Here is a 21562-nt window from a genome sequence, read left to right on the forward strand (position 1 = left end):
GAATAGGAAAGAAGCAATCTCTCATCTATGTCAGACATCAGCCTGGTGAAAGTCTCAGGCGTGGACATCCCTTTGTCCAATGAAGCTGCAGCATAAGAGCCACTCTCCTGTCAGTCCCCGGTGTGGACAAGGGCCCTGCCCCCGGGCACCTTCCAATGGCAGCACTTTTCCCACAGGAGCATATGGCCCCAGCCTGCCTGGGGAAAGCAGACCCCTGCGGGCAGCCTTGGCTTCTGCAGCAGGAGGCAGGCCATCACCCCTCCTTTCTTGTCTCCTGGTGATTTGAATTCCTTTTGTACTTGAATAGCTGAAGTACAGGGCCAGGTCTGCCCATAGCAGCCAGCCTTGGGACAGATGCCCAGCAGTGTTTGCTGACCACCTGCTGCCCAGGATGAGCTAGGATTCTGGGGCTCCCACCGGAGTGACAGTGGTCCAGGGTCAGGCTCATGGACAGACACTTGTGGGAAAGGAAACTCTCTCTGTAAAAGGCCTGAGCTTAGATTGGGCAGGCGCTCGCTGTGTCAGGGGAGTCCGCAGGCAATCAGGGCTGAGGGTGAGTCAGATTGGCAAGGCACACTGCATGAAAGACGCCCTGGCAGCTGTTTCCCTCAGGCTACCCTGGCACAGGACCGGGCAGCATTTTGTTCTGTTGTGCGTGGGGTCACCATGAGCTGGTGCTGACTCCACACAACCAACAGCAACACGCACTGTGTGAAAGGCAAAAGCCTCGCGTGCTGGGAGGAGCACCCACAGCTGTCCTGGGTTATGGCATACTCTTGTAGAAACAGGATGGACAACTAGGTTGGTCCTTTCAGAAGATAGACTGGTTTTTGTCACTCCTCTTCTGAAAACTCTGCAGGGGCTCCCAGCTCACTGAGAGTGAAACCCAGCCCTTATCATAGCCCTCAAGACCCTCCAGCTCTCACCCTCACCCTCACCCCTTAGACTAGCTCCAGACCACTTTCCCTCCTGCCCTTTCCCCAGCTCACCTTGTGGGTGCTCCTCAGGACCTCCCCACTAGGGTCCCTCTGCCTGGCATGCTCTCCCAGATGGTGACAGGCTCACTCTTTTCACTTATCTGGTCTCTGCTCCCATGTCCCCATATCACCCCATAACAAATCCACCCTCATTCTTTGTCCTCTCTGTTCTATCACCCTCCACGGAGCTGCCAGCCTCTGACACGGTGTGTTACTTGTTAACGCCATGGCACATTTTAGAGCTCAGTCAGCCTGGGGTACTGCCCTGTGCGTCCCAGCACCTAGAGCTCCTAGAACAGCCCCTCGCTCCTATTGTGAAATAAAAAGGGAGCTAGTTAAGTGGAACCTGTTGTTTGGTGCTGTCGTGCTGATTCCAACTCATAGTGACCCTATATGACAGAGTAGAGCTACCCCATCAGGTTTCCTAGGCTGAATCTTTATGGGAGAAGATCACCAGGTGTTTTCTCCCACGTAGACACTAGATGGGTTCAAACTGCTGACCTTTTGATTAGCAGCCAAGCACTTATCCATTGCACTACCAGGGCTCCTTAAGTGGAATATAACGGAATTCAATTGAACAAATGAATGAATTAATGAACAAATCCCCCCCGCCCAATCTTTCCCCTGAAGCCTGGGCTGCACCTCACCTCAGTGCTTCTCCCGTTGTTGGGTTTCTTGGCTACATCTGATCTGCCCAGAGCACACACTCACTGGTTCATCTTCATGGCCCACAGCCCCCAGCGCAGGCTGAAAGGTGGACAGAGGAAGACCTGCTCCCCGAAGCCAGACTTCTCTCCTGTGCCCAGACTTGTGTGTGGTGCCGACTGAAGCTCTGCTTCCTAGAAAATCAAGCTGTCTTAGGGCTACAGCCCTCTATATAAACTTCAGATACAGCTGATGCCATAGCTGGCCGTGCCTCCTGGCTTGGGGCCCTGTGTGAGGACAGGACATTCACTTATCCCCACGTGCTGTCTCACTCTGACTCAGGACTGGGTCCCTCAAAGCAAAGCTGAGAGATAGAGTGTGTTACCAAGACTACCTCACTTTCTATCCACTGTTGTGGCATTAAGCGGGAAGCGCTTCTCGTTAGCCTGCTTGTGCTGATGAGCGCTATTGGAAGGAACAGAGGGGAATGGTGAGCTGGTGATGAGAACTGAGCACTTACGTGTTGTCTTGGTACACTGGGCGTGGGTGTTTGAGTTGTCCCTTCACTTGTCCCCCTCCTCATGTCCTTTCTGTCTGTTTTGTTCCTGTTGACTTCTGGCCACAGGGATGTGGGGATTTCACGACCGGGACCTGGTCTTGCGGAAGGCTCTGTACACAATGATGAGGACAGGAGCGGAGAGGGAAGCTCTGAAGCGGAGGTGGCGGTGGCAGCAGACTCAGCAGAACAAGGAGGTGGGTACCCGCAAGTGAGTTCAAAGATGGGACCCACACTAGGTGCAGCCCCAAACAGTGGGGGACGTCCAGAGTGCGGCCCACACATCGAAGTGATCTTGTTCAGTCAGGCAGGAGTGGCCTCCGAGGATTTCTAAGGCACCCTTCACTTACCCACCTGGAGTGCAGAGGCACTGCAACAGCACAGCCTGTGGCGGTGTGGCTGTGTGTCCCCCACACCTCTGTCCTGGCCTAGTTATTAACGAGCCACCTTCATTCTCAAAAGCGTCCCAGCTTGGATGACAAATTATGTGACCGTCTGACTGCCAGGTCACTGCTGTGGTGGCAGCTTGAAGGCCAGAGGCAGCTGCAGTGGGGTCTGGCACTGCCCACCACCCAGCCCCTGCCTGGAGATTCTGTGCATCCTCCATCCTCAGAGTCCAGATCGTCCTCCCCAGAGGAGCATTCTGGCCAGGACTGCGCAGGTCCAGAAAGGTCTAACAGCTCCTCCAAGTGCTGCCATTTCTGCTCTAAGGAGCCTGTGGTCTCCTTGCAAGTTAGCCATTACCTTGCTCAGACGATGGGCAGCAGGTCTGGGTTCTGGGTTTGCCCCACGTGTGTGCGAAGGTAAGGCATAGTGTTGCTAGGGGCCAATAAGGCACCCAGGCTCTATGCTGAAGTGAAACCACCATTTCTTGTATGACATAGAAAACTGCTTGTGCTCTCTGGACTCCAAGCATCCCGCCTGTATATGTAAATTTTAGTTCCAAACCAAGAGAATTGAGAAGATGAAAATGGTACAAAAGCGTTTGCATTTCTGGATGACAGTTCATGCCAGAGGCATTTCACTCTCACCTTGGTGGACAGTAACAGAAAAATGCTTCAACTTTGGTTTTCTAAGGGAGGAAACAGCTCACCACCTGCTTGAAGTTGACCCATCATCCCTTGAAACCCTTTAATAGACAGCCTCACACCTGGGGCGTGTGCATGCGGTCATTTCTGCCCCTGAGAAGAACCCTTGTTTCTGGGCAGACTCCCAACAACACTGAGATTAGAGATTGGGGTTTCTGAAAAATATTGTCAGTAGGAAAAAGGGAAGAGTCGGTGGCCACTAACAGGTGTGCCAGTCTGGTCCCATGTGGAAGGTCGCCCAGGCCCATCAACCACCGTGCACTTCTCAGGTGGGCAGGTGACAAATTAGGGCACTGCCCTGACCCTCCGCACCCTCCTGAACCCAGCCTCCCTTTGTGCGCAGTCGGGGCTGGTGTACACGGAGGAGGAGTGGGAGCGCGAGTGGACGGAGCTGCTGAAGTTGGCGTCCAGCGAGCCGCGCACACACTGCAGCAAGAATGGCGGCTCCGGCGGAGGGTAAGTGTGCTTGGTTCAGGGCCATACCCCAGTCTCCTCGAGCTCCAGGCACCCAGCCACCAAACGGCAGGGCTTGGAGTATCGCTTGAGCCCTGCTAGATATTGGCAAGCACCTTAGTTCATGTCAGCACACGTGTGTCACTGGCAGAGGCATGGAGCTCCTGTGTGCTGCCGCCCCCCATGTTCCTCAGACCTGTGTTGTACAGGTCTGGTGGTGCTGGCAGGGGCCCAGAGAGGTGCACAGCACAGAAGCCTTTGGCACATGGCACCCAGATGCGTGCTTATGCTCAAACGTTGCACTAACCCAACTCCAAGGGCACAGGCTCCTGGTTGAGTGGTTTTCTCAGCTCAATATCTATTTAATTTTTGGCTTCAGGAAGTCATGCTGAAAGCAAAAGATCTCTAAGCTAGCCTGGCATTTCTCAAATGGGTTCCGTGGATATGAGTACGTGTTCCTTGCAAAAAAGCACTGTAGCTGTGTACATTCAGGGAGCTTGTTCCTGTACACACAGCATGAATATTCCAGCGTGGAAGAGTGCCACCAGGCAGACGGGGTGGCCAAGAAGCCTTTGGCCAGGGACATGTCCAAGGACTGCCCTTGATTCATACTTTTTGAACCTAAGGGTGAAGATATTGCCCCTTGTCTTAGTCTCGTAGTGCTGCTGTAACAGAAACACCACAAGGTAGTGACTTTAATGAACAGACATTTATTTTCTCATGGTTCAAGGGGCTAGAAGTTCCAAGTCAGGGCACTGGCTCTAAGGGAAGTCTTTCTGTCTCTGTCAGCTCTGAAGGAAGGTTCTTTTCTCTTACCAGCTTCTGCTCCTCAGTTCCTTGGTGATCTTCATGTGGCCTGGCATCTGTCTTCCCCCATCTGTGCTTCCTTGCTTCTGTGCCTGGTCTGCTCTTTTTGTATCTCAAAAGTGATTGACTTAAGACACACCCTACACTGATAGGGCCTTACTAACATGGCAAAGAAAAACTCTATTCCCAAATGGGATTATATCCACAGGTACAGGGGTTAGTATTCCAACACGTATTTGGGAGCACACAATTCAATACATAACATCCCTAGAAAAGGTCTCCCAAGAAAGTGTGAGCATTGGTACAGAGGAGACCCCAAGAAAGGGTTCATGTTGGCTCCTGTTTGTCGGGTGTGTGTGGCCAGTGTCAGGCCTGTCTCTGAGTCCTCACTTACTGAAGCAGGGCTGAGGGCTTCCTCTGCCAGGTACTAGTGTCCCCTTATTGGAGGAAAGGCACCAAATGGGACCCAACAACAGCTTCTGGGACTATGTTCAAAGACAAGACCCTTAGATACATAAATGCATGGACAACAGAAACACAGTTCCTACAGTGTTGTCTTGTTACTTTGTCTTGATAATGTGGCAGGTCAGCACCAAAAGTATATCTTGTTTTGGACACTGAAAAAAAAAATGCCGTCAAGTCAATTCTAACTCATAGCCACCCCATAGGAGAGAGTAGAACTGCCCCATAGGGTTTCCAAGGAGCAGCTGGTGGATTCGAACTCTGACCTTTAGGTTAGTAGCCAAGCTCTTAATCACTGTATCACCAGGGCTCCTTTGGACATTTAGGAATAAATTTTCTGAATAGTCAATAAATTGCCTAAATGAAACTAAAGAAGGCAAAAAGAGGGGAAGACAAAAGAGGAACAAACAAAAAAAAAGGAACAAAACAAAACAGTTACAAATATGGTAGATACTAATTCAACTATATCAATAATCACTTGAAATGCGAATGGTCTAAATACACCACTCAAGAGGCAGAGACTATCACAGTGGATAAATATCCAGTCAATTCTTGAAGACTCTGCTGATTACTTGGACCATATCTCCCAAGTGACATGGTGGAGTTTCTAAATCGTTTAGCCTGCAGCATTTTTTTAGTGGCATCTCCAGCTCCAGCCACATGGCCAATGTTCAATGAATGCTGGTAGAATGGAAGGAGTCCCAGCACCTCATTCAGTATCTGTGATAAGGAGTAACCGTTGCCACATGTCACGTCCTCTCAGAGCCCCCCTCAGGGAGGCACCTCGCCCGTTCATATATATATATAAAGCATAACATTTGCCATGTAAACATTCTTCACATGTGCAATTCAGCGTCAATAATGGTATTCATCACGTTGTGCGACCATCACCATTATCTGTTTCCATATTTTTCTGTAACACTTAACACAAGCTCAGTGCCCCTAAGCAACGAGTCCCCCTTTCCCGTCTCTCCCACCCACCCTTTGTAACCACAATCAACTTTGTTCTGTATACCCTTGCTTATTCTAGATATTTCATGTAAGTGGAATTATATAATATTTGTCCTTTTGTGACTGGATGATTTCACTCAGCATGATGTTTTCAGTATTCATCCATGTTGTAAGACGTACCAGTCCTTCATTCCTTTTTATGGCTGAATAATATTCTATTGTATGTATGTACCACATTTTGTTTATCTATTCATCTGCTGATGAACATTTAGGTCATTTCCACCTTTTGGCCGTTGTGAATAGAGCTGCAGTGAGCATTGGTGTATATGTATCTGTTTGTGTTTCTGCTTTCGGTTCTTTTGAGTGAAATTGCCAGTCACATAATTCTATGTTTAACTTTTTGAGGAACCACCAAAATGATTTCCACAGCAGCTATATCATTTTACAATCTCACCAGCAATAGATAAGGGTTCCTGTTTCTCCCCACCCTTGCCAGCTCCTGTTGTTTTTCTTTTTTTTTTTTTTATCATAGCCGTCTTAGTGACCATGAAGTGATATATCATTGTGTTTTTTATTTGAATTTCCCTAATGACTAATGATGTTGAACATCTTTTCCTGTGTCTCTTGGCCATTTGTATTTCTTCTTTAGTGAAGTACCTACCTTTCTTTGGATTCAAGTTTCCATGGTATTTATTTTTCCATCATTTACCGTTTAACTTACCTGTATTTTTCTTATATCACTATATTTGAAGTGAGTTTGTTTTTTATTGACTTTTATTGAGCTTCAAGTGAACGTTTACAAATCAAGTCAGTCTGTCACATATAAGTTTATATACATCTTACTCCATACTCGCACTTGCTCTCCCCCTAATGAGTCAGCCCTTCCCGTCTCTCCTTTCGTGACAATTTTGCCAGCTTCCAACTCTCTCTATCCTCCCATCCCCCCTCCAGACAGGAGATGCCAACACAGTCTCAAGTGTCCACCTGATATAATTAGCTCACTCTTCATCAGCATCTCTCTCCTACCCTCTGTCCAGTCCCTTTCATGTCTGATGAGTTGTCTTCGGGGATGGTTCCTGTCCTGTGCCAACAGAAGGTTTGGGGACCATGACCGCCAGGATTCCTCTAGTCACAGTCAGACCATTAAGTATGGTCTTTTTATGAGAATTTGAGGTCTGCATCCCACTGATCTCCTGCTCCCTCAGGGGCTCTCTATTGTGCTCCCTGTGAGGGCAGTCATCGATTGTGGCCGGGCACCAACTAGTTCTTCTGGTCTCAGGATGATGTAGGTCTCTGGTTCATGTGGCCCTTTCTGTCTCTTGGGCTTTTAGTTGTCATGTGACCTTGGTGTTCTTCATTCTCCTTTGCTCCAGGTGGGTTGAGACCAATTGATGCATCTTAGATGGCTGCTTGTTAGCATTTAAGACCCCAGACGCCACATTTCAAAGTGGGATGCAGAATGTTTTCATAATAGAATTATTTTGCCAATTGCCTTAGAAGTCCCCTTAAACCATGGTTCCCAAACCCCGGCCCTTGCTCCGCTGACCTTTGAAGCATTCATTTTATCCTGGAAACTTCTTTGCTTTTGGTCCAGTCCAATTGAGCTGACCTTCCATGTATTGAGTGTTGTCCTTCACTTCACCTAAAGCAGTTCTTATCTACTAATTAATCAGTAAAAAACCCTCTCCCTCCCTCCCTCCCTCCCTCCCCGCCTCGTAACCACAAAAGTATGTGTTCATCTCAGTTTTTACTATTTCTCAAGATCTTATAATAGTGGTCTTATACAATATTTGTCCTTTTGCCTCTGACTGATTTCGCTCAGCATAATGCCTTCCAGGTTCCTCCATGTTATGAAATGTTTCACAGATTCGTCACTGTTCTTTATCGATGCGTAGTATTCCATTGTGTGAATATACCACAATTTATTTACCCATTCATCCGTTGATGGACACCTTGGTTGCTTCCAGTTTTTTGCTATTGTAAACAGAGCTGCAATAAACATGGGTGTGCATATATCTGTTTGTGTGAAGGCTCTTGTTTCTCTAGGGTATATTCCGAGGAGTGGGATTTCTGGGTTGTATGGTAGTTCTATTTCTAACTGTTTAAGATAATGCCAGATAGATTTCCAAAGTGGTTGTACCATTTTACATTCCCACCAGCAGCATATAAGAGTTCCAGTCTCTCCACAGCCTCTCCAACATTTATTCTTTTGTGTTTTTTGGATGAATGCCAGCCTTGTTGGAGTGAGATGGAATCTCATCATAGTTTTAATTTGCATTTCTCTAATGGCTAATGATCGAGAGCATTTTCTCATGTATATCTGTTGGCTGCCTGAATATCTTCTTTAGTGAAGTGTGTGTTCATATCCTTTGCCCACTTCTTGACTGGGTTGTTTGTCTTTTTGTGGTTGAGTTTTGACAGAATCATGTAGATTTTAGAGATCAGGCGCTGGTCTGAGATGTCATAGCTGAAAATTCTTTCCCAGTCTGTAGGTGGTCTTTTTACTCTTTTGGTGAAGTCTTTAGATGAGCATAGGTGTTTGATTTTTAGGAGCTCCCAGTTATCTGGTTTCTCTTCGTCATTTTTAGTAATGTTTTGTATTCTGTTTATGCCTTGTATTAGGGCTCCTAGGGTTGTCCCTATTTTTTCTTCCATGATCTTTATCGTTTTAGTCTTTATGTTTAGGTCTTTGATCCACTTGGAGTTAGTTTTTGTGCATGGTGTGAGGTATGGGTCCTGTTTCATTTTTTTGCAAATGGATATCCAATTCTGCCAGCACCATTTGTTAAAAAGACTGTCTTTTCCCCAATTAACTGACACTGGGCCTTTGTCAAATATCAGCTGCTCATATGTGGATGGATTTATATCTGGGTTCTCAATTCTGTTCCATTGGTCTATGTGCCTGTTGTTGTACCAATACCAGGCTGTTTTGACTACTGTGGCTGTATAATAGGTTCTGAAATCAGGTAGAGTGAGGCCTCCCACTTTCTTCTTCTTTTTCAGTAATGCTTTGCTTATCCGAGGCTTCTTTCCCTTCCATATGAAGTTGGTGATTTGTTTCTCTATCACCTTGAAATATGACATTGGAATTTGGATCGGAAGAGCATTGTATGTATAGATGGCTTTTGGTAGAATAGACATTTTTACTATGTTAAGTCTTCCTATCCATGAGCAAGGTATGTTTTTCCACTTAAGTAGGTCCTTTTTAATTTCTTGTAGTAGTACTTTGTAGTTTTCTTTGTATAGGTCTTTTACATCCTTGGTAAGATTTATTCCTAAGTATTTTATCTTCTTGGGGGCTACTGTGAATGATATTGATTTGGTTATTTCCTCTTCGATGTTCTTTTTGTTGATGTAGAGGAATCCAAGTGATTTTTGTATGTTTATCTTATAACCTGAAACTCTGCCAAACTCTTCTATTAGTTTCAGTAGTTTTCTGGAGGATTCCTTAGGGTTTTCTGTGTATAAGATCATGTCATCTGCAAATAGAGATAATTTTACTTCCTCCTTGCCAATCCGGATGCCCTTTATTTCCTTGTCTAGCCTAATTGCCCTGGCTAGGACTTCTAGCACGATGTTGAATAAGAGCGGTGATAAAGGGCATCCTTGTCTGGTTCCCGTTCTCAAGGGAAATGCTTTCAGGTTCTCTCCATTTAGAGTGATGTTGGCTGTTGGCTTTGCATAGATGCCCTTTATTATGTTGAGGAATTTTCCTTCAATTCCTATTTTGCTGAGAGTTTTTATCATAAATGGGTGTTGGACTTTGTCAAATGCCTTTTCTGCATCAATTGATAAGATCATGTGGTTTTTGTCTTTTGTTTTATTTATGTGGTGGATTACATTAATGGTTTTTCTGATATTAAACCAGCCTTGCATACCTGGTATAAATCCCACTTGATCGTGGTGAATTATTTTTTTGATATGTTGTTGAATTCTATTGGCTAGAATTTTGTTGAGGATTTTTGCATCTATGTTCATGAGGGATATAGGTCTGTAATTTTCTTTTTTTGTAATGTCTTTACCTGGTTCTGGTATCAGGGAGATGGTGGCTTCATAGAATGAGTTGGGTAGTATTTCATCATTTTCTATGCTTTGAAATACCTTTAGTAGTAGTGGTGTTAACTCTTCTCTGAAAGTTTGGTAGAATTCTGCAGTGAAGCCATCCGGGCCAGGGCTTTTTTTGTTGGGAGTTTTTTGATTACCGTTTCAATCTCTTTTTTTGTTATGGGTCTATTTAGTTGTTCTACTTCTGAATGTGTTAGTTTAGGTAGGCAGTGTTTTTCCAGGAATTCATCCATTTCTTCTAGGTTGGAAAATTTGTTAGAGTACAATTTTTCGTAATAATCTGATATGATTCTTTTGATTTCAGTTGGGTCTGTTGTGATGTGGTCCTTCTCGTTTCTTATTTGGGTTATTTGTTTCCTTTCCTGTATTTCTTTAGTCAGTCTAGCCAATGGTTTATCAATTTTGTTAATTTTTTCAAAGAACCAGCTTTTGGCTTTGTTAATTCTTTCAATTGTTTTTCTGTTCTCTTTTTTTTTTTTCTTTTTTTTAATTCATTTAGTTCAGCTCTAATTTTTATTATTTGTTTTCTTCTGGTGCCTGATGGATTCTTTTGTTGCTCACTTTCCATTTGTTCAAGTTGTAGGGACAGTTCTCTGATTTTGGCTCTTTCTTCTTTTTGTATGTGTGCATTTATCGATATAAATTGGCCTCTGAACACTGCTTTTGCTGTGTCCCAGAGGTTTTGATAGGAAGTATTTTCATTCTCCTTGCATTCTATGAATTTCCTTATTCCCTCCTTAATGTCTTCTATAACCCAGTCTTTTTTCAGGAGGGTATTGTTCAGTTTCCAAGTATTTGATTTCTTTTCCCTAGTTTTTCTGTTATTGATTTCTAGTTTTATTGCCTTGTGGTCTGAGAAGATGCTTTGTAATATTTCGATGTTTTGGATTCTGCAAAGGTTTGTTTTATGACCTAATATGTGGTCTATTCTAGAGAATGCTCCATGTGCGCTAGAGAAAAAAGTATACTTTGCAGCAGTTGGGTGGAGAGTTCTGTATAAGTCAATGAGGTCAAGTTGGTTGATTGTTGTAATTAGGTCTTCCGTGTCTCTATTGAGCTTCTTACTGGATGTCCTGTCCTTCTCCGAAAGTGGTGTGTTGAAGTCTCCTACTATAATTGTGGAGGTGTCTATCTCACTTTTCCGTTCTGTTAAAATTTGATTTATGTATCTTACAGCCCTGTCATTGGATGCATACATATTTAATATGGTTATGTCTTCCTGATCAATTGTCCCTTTTATCATTATGTAGTGTCCTTCTTTATCCTTTGTGGTGGATTTAAGTCTAAAGTCTATTTTGTCAGAAATTAATATTGCTACTCCTCTTCTTTTTTGCTTATTGTTTGCTTGATATATTTTTTTCCATCCTTTGAGTTTTAGTTTGTTTGTGTCTCTAAGTCTAAGGTGTGTCTCTTGTAGGCAGCATATAGACGGATCGTGTTTCTTTATCCAGTCCGAGACTCTCTGTCTCTTTATTGGTGCATTTAGTCCATTTACATTCAGCGTAATTATAGATAAATAAGTGTTTAGTGTTGTCGTTTTGATGCCTTTTTATGTGTGTTGTTGACAATTTCATTTTTCCACATACTTTTTTGTGCTGAGACGTTTTTCCTAGTAAATTGTGAGCTCCTCATTTTCGTAGTGTTTGACTTTATGTTTGTTGAGTCGTTACGTTTTTCTTGGTTTTTATCTTGAGTTATGGAGTTGTTATACCTCTTTGTGGTTACCCTAATATTTACCCCTATTTTTCTAAGTAAAAACCTAACTTGTATTGTTCTATATCGCCTTGTATCACTCTCCGTATGGCAGTTCTATACCACCTGTATTTAGTCCCTCTTTTTTATTATTGTGATCTTTTACATATTGACTTCAGTGATTCTCTGTTATGAGCATTTTTTTTTAATTAATCTTAATTTGTTTTTGTGATTTCCCTTTTTGAGTTGATATCAGGATGTTCTGTTTTGTGACCTTGTGTTGTGCTGGTATCTGATATTATTGGTTTTCTGACCAAACAATATCCTTTAGTATTTCTTGTAGCTTTGGTTTGGTTTTTGCAAATTCTCTAAGCTTGTGTTTATCTGTAAATATCTTAATTTCGCCTTCATATTTCAGAGAGAGTTTTGCTGGATATATGATCCTTGGCTGGCAGTTTTTCTCCTTCAGTGCTCTGTATATGTCGTCCCATTCCCTTCTTGCCTGCATGGTTTCTGCTGAGTAGTCTGAACTTATTCTTATTGATTCTCCCTTGAAGGAGACCTTTCTTTCCTCCCTGGCTGCTTTTAAAATTTTCTCTTTATCTTTGGTTTTGGCGAGTTTGATGATAATATGTCTTGGTGTTTTTCTTTTTGGATCAATCTTAAATGGGGTTCGATGAGCATCTTGGATAGATATCCTTTCGTCTTTCATGATGTCAGGGAAGTTTTCTGTCAGGAGATCTTCAACTATTTTCTCTGTGTTTTCTGTCCTCCCTCCCTCTTCTGGGACTCCAATCACAAGCAAGTTATCCTTCTTGATAGAGTCCCACATGATTCTTAGGATTTCTTCATTTTTTTTAATTCTTTTATCTGATTTTTTTTCAGCTATGTTGGTGTTAATTCCCTGGTCCTCCAGATTTCCCAGTCTGCATTCCAATTGCTTGAGTCTACTCCTCTGACTTCCTATTGCATTGTCTAATTCTGTAATTTTATTGTTAATCTTTTGGATATCTACGTGCTGTCTCTCTATGGATTCTTGCAACTTATTAATTTTTCCACTATGTTCTTGAATAATCTTTTTGAGTTCTTCAACAGTTTTATCAGTGTGTTCCTTGGCTTTTTCTGCAGTTTGCCTTATTTTGATTCTGATGTCTTGAAGCATTCTGTAAATTAGTTTTTTATATTCTGTATCTGATAATTCCAGGATTGTATCTTCATTTGGGAAAGATTTTGATTCTTTTGTTTGGGGGGTTGTAGAAGCTGTCATGGTCTGCTTCTTTATGTGGTTTTATAACGACTGCTGTCTCCGAGCCATCACTGGGAAACTTGTTTTTCCAGAAAACCCGCTAAAAAAAAAATGCAGTCAGATCCCTATCAGAACTGCCTTTGGATTATAACCACCACCTTGTTCCCTGTAAGGATGAAAGTCCAAGATTTGGATCATATATGCTTGGCTGTAGCTGGTTCTGTGTTTTTAGTCCAATTAGGGATGGATTTTTGGTCCCTGGGTTTTTTGTGGTTCCTTCTCTCAGGCCGGAAGAGTGGGTTAGGAAAAGACCAAAAAAAAAGGGGGGGAGGGGAAAGCAAAGCCGCAGGGGAGCCGGAGTCGTTCTCCCTCTGGCTCAGGAAATTCCAATGTTAATGTGGGGAAGATGGGGGAGGGATCAGAGAGATAGGAGAGTAGCACCTCGGAATATAGCCAGAGTTGCTTGTCTTGCTTAGAATGACTATTTTATCTGAGATTCCCGAGGGGCGTGTCGCCTATATGTGTTGGCTGTGTGGAGATTGCTCCCGGGGATCTGGCCCACTGAACCTGTGGTCAGATCCTCCGCTGCCAGTCCAAAGCCCAGCGTCAAGGTTCCCCTGCTGGGACATTGCACTCCCGGCTCCAAAATCAGTCGCTGCCTCCCGGAGACTTCTCGTCCCGCCAGCCGCATCACCGCGTCGCCTCTGCGGACCAGCTGGGCCCCCTCCCGGGTTTAGTTCAGGGGAATAGAGCTGTGCCCCATGCTTGCGCCGTGACAGCGCCCAGTCAAAAGCCCGGCGCCAAGGTTCCCCGGCTGGGACGCTGCACTCCCGGCTCCAAAACCAGTCACTGCCTCCCGGGGACTTCTCCCACCAGCCGCGTCCCCACGCCACCCGCACGGACCGGCTGGGCCCCTTCCCGGGTTCCGTTCATGGGGGTAGAGTTGCGCCCCTTGTTTGCACCGTCACAAGATTTATGAGTTCAGCTCCCCTGGGCCCAGAAGCCTGGCGCCAAGGTTACCTGACTGGGACGCTGGCTCCAGGCTTCGAAAACAGTCACTGCTTCCCTGTATTTGTTTTCCGTCTCTAAATCTGTGCTTGTTGTTCAGGGTTCGTAGATTGTTATGTATGTGATCGATTCACTTGTTTTTCCGAGTCTTTGTTGCAAGAGGGATCCGAGGTAGCGTCTACCTAGTCGGCCATCTTGGCCCCGCCTGAAGTGAGTTTCTTGATCACAGCATATATTGAATTTTGGTTTTCACCCATTCTGACAATATCTGCCTTTTAACTGCTGTATTTAAACCATCTATATTTAATATGATTATTGAATATATTTGTATTTAGGTCTACCATTTTATTATCTGTTTTCTACTTGTTCCCTTTTTTTTAGTTATTTGAATAATTTTTAAGATTTCATTTTGATTTAACTATTGTGATTTTGACTTTGAGTATATCTCTTTGTATTGTTTTTAAGTGGTTTCTCTAGTGATTACAATATACATCTTTGAATCAGTATTTTATCACTTCAAGAGAAATGTAGAAACTTTACCACCACATAGGTCTCTTATACCCTTCACTTTTTATATAATTGCCTTATATATTACATCTACATACTTTGAAAACCACATCAGGAAATGTTATAATTTTTATGTGGACCTTCGAATATACATTAAAGAGTTCTAAAGGAATAGAATAGTCTATTATGTTTATGCACATGCTGAACATTCCTGTTGCTCTTTCGTTTCTGACGTTCTAAGTTTTCTTCAGGTACAATTTTCCTTCTATCTGAAAAGCTTCCTTTAGAAATTCTTTTGGAGAGATTTGCTGGTTATGAATAATTTTAGTTTTCCTTCATTTGAGAGTGCCTTTATTTTGCCTTCATTATGAAGGGATATATTTGTTGGCTATAGAATTCTAGTTTGACATCCTTTGCTTGCAGCACTTTAAAAATTTTATTCCGCCTTCTTCTGTCCTCCCTGTTTTCTGATGAGAAATCCACAGTCATTCAAATTATCATTGCCCTATTCAGTGTGTCATTTTTCCCTGGCTGCTTTTAACATTTTTTCTCTGTCTTTAGTTTTCAACAATTTGATTTTAATATGTTTGGTCATAATTTGGGGGGGTTTATTCTCTTTGGGGTTCTCTGAGCTTCTTTAATCTATAGGCTTGTATCTTTTGCTCAAATTAAGGAGCTTTCAGCCATTATTTCTTTAAATATGTTTTCTTATTATCAGCACTGTACTCTTTATCCTGACTTTACCAGATTCTGGTAACATAAATGTTAGATCCTTTTGTATTATCTGGCAAGTTGCTGTGACTCTCTTTTTCTCAATCTTTGTTTTTTTCTGTCTCTCTCTTCTTCAGATTGGATCATTTCTATTAATCTATCTTCAAGTTCACTGACTCTTTTCTCTCTCATCTCCAAACTGCCGTTGAGCCTATTCAGTGAGTTTTTTTTTTTTTTCCTTTTTGTCACTGTATTTTTCAATTCTAAAGTTTTCTTTGGGTTTTCTTGATAACTTCTATTTCTTTGCTAAGACTTTCTATCTTCTCATTTCTTTCAAGAGTGTTTTCCATTGGATTCAATCGCTTATTGGATTATTTGCATAATAGTTGCTTTAAAGTCTGTCAGATAATTCCAAGATCTATGCCATCTCAGAGTTGGTGCCTTTTGATTTTTTTTTTTTTCCATGAGAACTGAGATTTTTATGATTCTTCATTTATCAAGTAGTTTTGGATTATGTCCTGGACATTTTGAGTCTTATGGGACTCTATGTCTTATTTATAATTTAGGGAAAATTTTTATATTTTAGCAGACAATCCACCTAGTTAGGTTTAAACTGTTTCAACCTGCCTTCCCTGGGCTGTGGTTCTAATGTCAATTCAGTTTTTAATGCCTTTGTAGTGCTACTCAGATATGTCCCACAGGAACATTACTCAGTCTGAGACCTGGACAGTTGTCTGTCCATTCATTCAGTCCTCAAAGTTTTTTGGCATACTGATTAGGATCAAATTCATGCATGCACAGCTTGGGAGGCTGGGGAGGGGGGGCAGGATTTCATAAACAACTTTTTGTGGCTGTTTTCTTGCACTCTCCCTTTCTGCAATCTTTCTGGTACTTCTTGGTTCCCTGAGGATCCTCTTTTTTATCCTCCAGCCAAATATCTGGGCCTCTAGTTACGGCACTCTGCCATACGCTTTCATGATTGCACCTTTATCCTGGGCCAAGTGGCAGGAGGAAAGAGAGAGGGGAAAAAATGGGTTTTGCCCTATCCTTTTAAACTTCACCAGTCAGAGAGGAGGGTTTCTTCTATTTGATTTTTGGCTCCTTCAGGCTTCTCTGCCTCTGCCTTCAGGGGATTTGTTGGGGGTTGGAGCATGAAAAAAAGTAGAAAAGAAAAAAATGGGGATTTCTGCCGTTTATTTGAGCTTTAGGAGTTCCCTCGTAATTCATCAAATTCAAACTAGAGAGCTTCTTCTGGACTTCTCTCCCTGCTCACCAATGCCAACTTCTTGGTTTCAGGGTGTGTTGTATCCATGGGTTAGAGTATCAGAGGGGGCAAAATGTAAATCCATCACCAGTTTAGTGATACTTCAAATTCCAGTTTCTCCCCCAACCTGCCTGCCACTACTTACTTTCCATAAACCTCTAATTACTCTTAAGTGCATTCTGCCCAGGTGATAATGTTGTGCTCTGAGCAAGTGACAGGATGGAGTGTCCTTACTCCACCTTACCCCAGAGTCTTCTGCCCAACAGCAAGGAGCAGACATGAGGTGGTAGATTGGAGATTTTGATGTGGCAGAGGATAGGGAACAGAAGGAGTTCTAGATCAACAGAGCAGAAGAGAAGGAGAGGCGCATTTGGAAACTGTTTCCCCATTGCTTCTCACCCACATCCCTCCTCCACACACACCTGTCAGAAGTCATTCTAATCGGGCTTAACAGTTTGGCATTTCCCTAACCCTAATATTCCAGGTACATTATTCTGAGTAATATGACTTGGGGGAGATTCAGTCATGCGCCGCCCCTTGAAAATAAATTGTCATTGTCTAGGAGTAACTAGCCTGCACCAAGAGTTTTACATCTTGGCATCTTACCACAGCTAATCTGAGTTATGAGGTTCTTCTTGCTGCAATTCCCTTTGAGATAACTTGGTGTTCCTCACTTGAAGACCGTTAAGGAAGAGCAGCTGCCTTGAACTGATATTACTATCCAAAGGCAGTACTTTTGTTTCTGGAACAACTTTGATTCCCAAAGTAACTTATACACCAAGTTCTCTAAATCTTCATGTGCTTTGTTATAATCTCATCAACAAATTAGAAGCACCAGAACATCTTTCTGATTCAAGATTTTGGCATCATACACATTGAAGATGTGTATTTCCAAGTGCTTCTATTTTCATTCTATTTACTTGAACATCAATAAGATAATTATCATTGGTGGGATTTGACTGTTTTTATGTGGGAAGTGGTCAGTGGGGCAGAAAAGTGGCAGATGAATTTACAAGTCTCTCAAAGTTTGTTTCAAGGGATATATTTATCTTGTACTATAAACTCTTTAGGAACATGGAGTGTGTCTACAACCCCCCATCTCAGGGTGAACAGGTAGTGGGAAAGAGTCCTCACTTCTGCATTGTCTCTTTTAAGTACCACCTGTTTGCACTCTGTCCAGAGAAATATTCTGCCCAAAGAAATGTTGCCCTGAAGTACACATCACCCCACCCTGAGTGCCTACTTCATCTCATGTGTGTGTGTTTTTAATTTATTTTTTGCTGTCATTGTTGAGAATATACAAAGAAGAGCATATACCAATTAAACCATTTCTACATGTACAATTCAGTGACACTAATTACATTCTTCAAGTTGTGCAACCATTCTCACCCTTCTTTTTGTGAATTGCTCCTCCCACATTAACATAAACTCACTACCCACTAAGTTTCCTATCTAATATTTGAAGTTACTGTTGTCAATCTGATCCCATATAGATAGGTTTGGAAAGAGTACAATGCTCAAAACAGACACTATTTACTAATTAAGCTAAATTACTGTTTGATTTAAAAAAGACTTTAGGGGATATTTTTGGTTTAAGATTTTAAAGGTTATCTCAGGGCATTAGTTTTCAGGGTTAATCCAGCCTCAGTGGCTCCATAAAGTCTGGATTCCTTGAGAATTTGAAATTTGGTTGTGCATAAGCAGCCTCAGCAGCTGTTCTTTTTTGTTGTTGTTGTAAGTATATCTGACAAACATAACAAAAGCACAGACAGCAGAAGACAAAATAAAGAAAAGGGACCTCATAAAAATTTTCCCCCTTTTGATTAGAATTTTTCTATAGAATCTTTGATCAAAATGTTCAGTAATGGTAGCTGGACAACATCCAGTTCTTCCGGTCTCATGGCAAAGGAGGCAGTTGTTCATGGAGGCAATTAGCCACACATTCCATACCTCCCTCCTATTCCTGACTCTCCTTCTTCCTCTGTTGTTCCAGGTGACTAAAGACCAATCATTGTGCTTTGGATGGCTGCTTGCAAGCTTTTAAGACTATGCAACAAACTAGGAGTTAGAACAGAAGCACTAAAACATATTAGGCCAATTAATTGGGTTGTCCCATGAAACCATGACCCTAAACCTACAAACCAAGAAACCAAATCCCATGAGGTATTGGTTGTACATAAACAGACTCAGCAGCTGCTCTTTTTTGTTGTTGTAGTATGTCTGACACATATAGCAAAAGATAAATAAATGGGACCTCATAAAAATTAAAAACTTTTATTCATCAAAAAACTTTACCAAAATGATAAAAAGGTGAGCTACCAACTGAGAGAATATCTTCAGAAACCATATATTTGATAAGAATCTAATGATCAAAATATATATAAAACTTTGATAACTTAACAAAAACACAACTGACCCAATCATAAAATGATCAAAGGATTTGAATAGACATTTCATCAAAGAGGATATTCATATGGCTGCCAAACACATGAAAAGATGCTCAGCGTCACTAGCCATCAGAGAGATGCAAATCAAAAACCACAATGAGATACCACTTCACTCCCACTAGGATGGCTAAGATTTAAACAAATGGAAAATAACAAATTTTGGCGAAGATGTGGGGAAATTGGAACCCTTATCCATTGCTGGTGGGAATGCAAAATGGCACAGCTGTTGTGGAAAACAGTGTCATGGTTCTTCAAAAAACCAAAAATAGAACTACCATATACCACATGTGTTAGGCTGGGTTCTCTAGAGGGGCAAAACCAGTGAAGTATATATATAAAGAAATAGAGAGAGAGGTTTATTTCAAGGATATGGCTCACACAACTGTGGAGTCTGGTAAGTCTCAACTCCGTGGGTCAGACAGCAGGGTTCTTTTGACTAATGTGGTAGCAGGGGCTGATGAACCAAAAACCTGAGGTCAGGCAGCAGGCTGCTGGCTCAAAGGGTGGCGGGAGCTGGCGAATCCAAAATCTCACGGTCAGGTGGCAGGCTGCTGGCTCACATCCCAAGATCTGGAGGTCAGAGAATGATGAAATGGATCAAGAGAGAGCGTAAGCTTTTACAACATCTCTATATATTGGATGCAAGCCCCACCCACAAGGAAACTCCCCTTCCAACAGATTGGTTGCTCACATCAAATCACAAAATGGAGGATGATTATGTAATGTCTGCCAAACCACTGAGAATCATGGCCTAGCCAAACTGACACATAATATTAACCATCACAATCCACCCCTTGTCAACTTGCCACCTGTACACATCTCCTTAGACCATACATAATCTGTAAATAAAGACCATTATAAAGTCATGGAAACCCTGGTGGCATAGTGATTAAGATGAAAAAGTTGGCAGTTCAAATCCACCAGGTGCTCCTTGGAAACTGTATGGGATAGTTCTACTTCGTTTTAAAGGGTAGCTATGAGTTGAAATCAACTCAGTGGTAACGTTTCTTTTTTTTTTTTTTTATAAAGTCATACTTGCACCTAACATGATATAACTAACATGTATACATCCAAAAATGCACTAGCCACATTTACATCTTATATTTTGTAATGAGTAATGGGGTAAGGGTGGATGAAAACAAAAATATTTACTGTATACATGTATCTATGTACACACACGCATAACAAAATAAGGAAGAAATGCTTGTAACACTTACAGTCCTTGTTTCTGTAACTGGTCACTTAATTGTAGCTGGTACTTGGAACCACCTTCTTCCACCACCCATTCTATATTCCCTTTGCCCTCAGCAAGGACCTCAGCTGTTGGGGTGACCCAAATCTTCATTCCTGAAGGGCCTGAACCATTAGTAATGGAATTGGGTTGCTGTAGTTTTCCGTCGACTTTAATCACAGAGCATGGTAGTATTAGGAGACATCCTAAGGGTTCTCTTATATTCCAGGCATACTCTTCTTTACCTCCATTATGTAACAGCAATCCAATTTCCCCTTAGTAATCAGGATCAGTCACACCAGCCAATATGGTAACACCCTTCTTTGTCTCTTGATCCATGGGCCTGAGTTCCCCAAAGTGGCCGAATGGCATTCTTAACTTCCATTTCAAATGAATCAGTATTGTGTCTTCTGGAGAGAGAATTCTTCTCTTTGGAACTAAGACCTCTAGGTCTGCAGAGCATAGGGTCGTGGGAACAGGAAGCAAAAATTTTGTGAATGGGTCACTAAGAGTAATAGTGAGTGGTGCCCCTCTTTCTTTCCACTCCTTGATTCCTGGACCTGTGAATCCTGGCTATGGGAGAAAGAGCACCATATGGTGGATGATGGTTTAGAGGATATACAGCCTTCTAGAGAACATTGGCCCAACCCTGAAAGGTACTTTCATCTAGCTGGCACTGTAATTGTGTCTTTAGAAGGCTATTCCACCATTCTCTCAAGCCAGCTGCTTCAGACTGATGGTGAACATGGTAATACCAGTGAATTCCATGAACATAGGCCCATTGTCGCACTTGATTTGCTGTGAAGTGAGTCCCTTAGTCCGAGGTAATGTGTGGAATAATACCTTGACAATAGATAAGTCATTCTATCAGTCCATGGATGGCAGTTTTGGCAGAAACATTGTGTGTAGGGAAGCCAAATGCGTATCCAGAGTAACTGTCGATCCCGGTAAGAACAACATGCTGCACTTTCCGTGATATAAGTGGTCCAAGGTAATCAACCTACCACCAGTTTGCTGGCTGATCACCCCTAGGGTTGGTGCCCTGTGAGGGACTTAGTGTTGGCCTCTGCTACTGGAAGATTGGGCACTCAGCGGTGGCTGTAACCAAGTCAGCCTTGACGAATGGAAGTCCAAGTTGCTGAGCCCACGCATAACCTCCATCCCTGTCACCATGGCCACTTTGCTTATGAGCCCATTGGGTAATGAAAGGAGTGGCTGGGGAAAGAGGATGACTGGTATCCAGAAAACACATCATCCTACCCACTTGATTGTTAAAACCTTCCTCTGCTGAGCTCACCCTTTGAGGAACATTCACAAGAAACATAATTATCTTCACTTCTTTGGCCCATTCAGAGAGGCCTATCCACATGCCTTTTCCCTGTACCTCCTTGTCTCCAATTTTCCAGTCATGTTCCTTTCAAGTCCCTGACCACCCAGCCAAATCATTGGCCA

The 21562-nt window shown here is 42.7% G+C and overlaps 1 protein-coding gene across 2 annotated transcripts in view; it reads left to right on the forward strand.

Annotated features, from left to right (window-relative positions):
- The window catches only part of OTUD7A (OTU deubiquitinase 7A), a 174867-nt gene that overhangs the window by 99965 nt on the left and 53340 nt on the right, over positions 1-21562 (forward strand). Inside the window, exons 5-6 of one of the 2 annotated variants that reach the window (XM_064296217.1) lie at positions 2248-2375; positions 3610-3722. In XM_064296217.1, the coding sequence (XP_064152287.1) occupies positions 2248-2375; positions 3610-3722 (241 nt within the window). The remainder of the gene's footprint in view (positions 1-2247; positions 2376-3609; positions 3723-21562) is intronic. The other variant, XM_064296218.1, reaches the window with a different exon arrangement.

The sequence above is a fragment of the Loxodonta africana genome, chromosome 13 (assembly GCF_030014295.1).
Source record: "Loxodonta africana isolate mLoxAfr1 chromosome 13, mLoxAfr1.hap2, whole genome shotgun sequence".
NCBI lineage: Eukaryota > Metazoa > Chordata > Mammalia > Proboscidea > Elephantidae > Loxodonta > Loxodonta africana.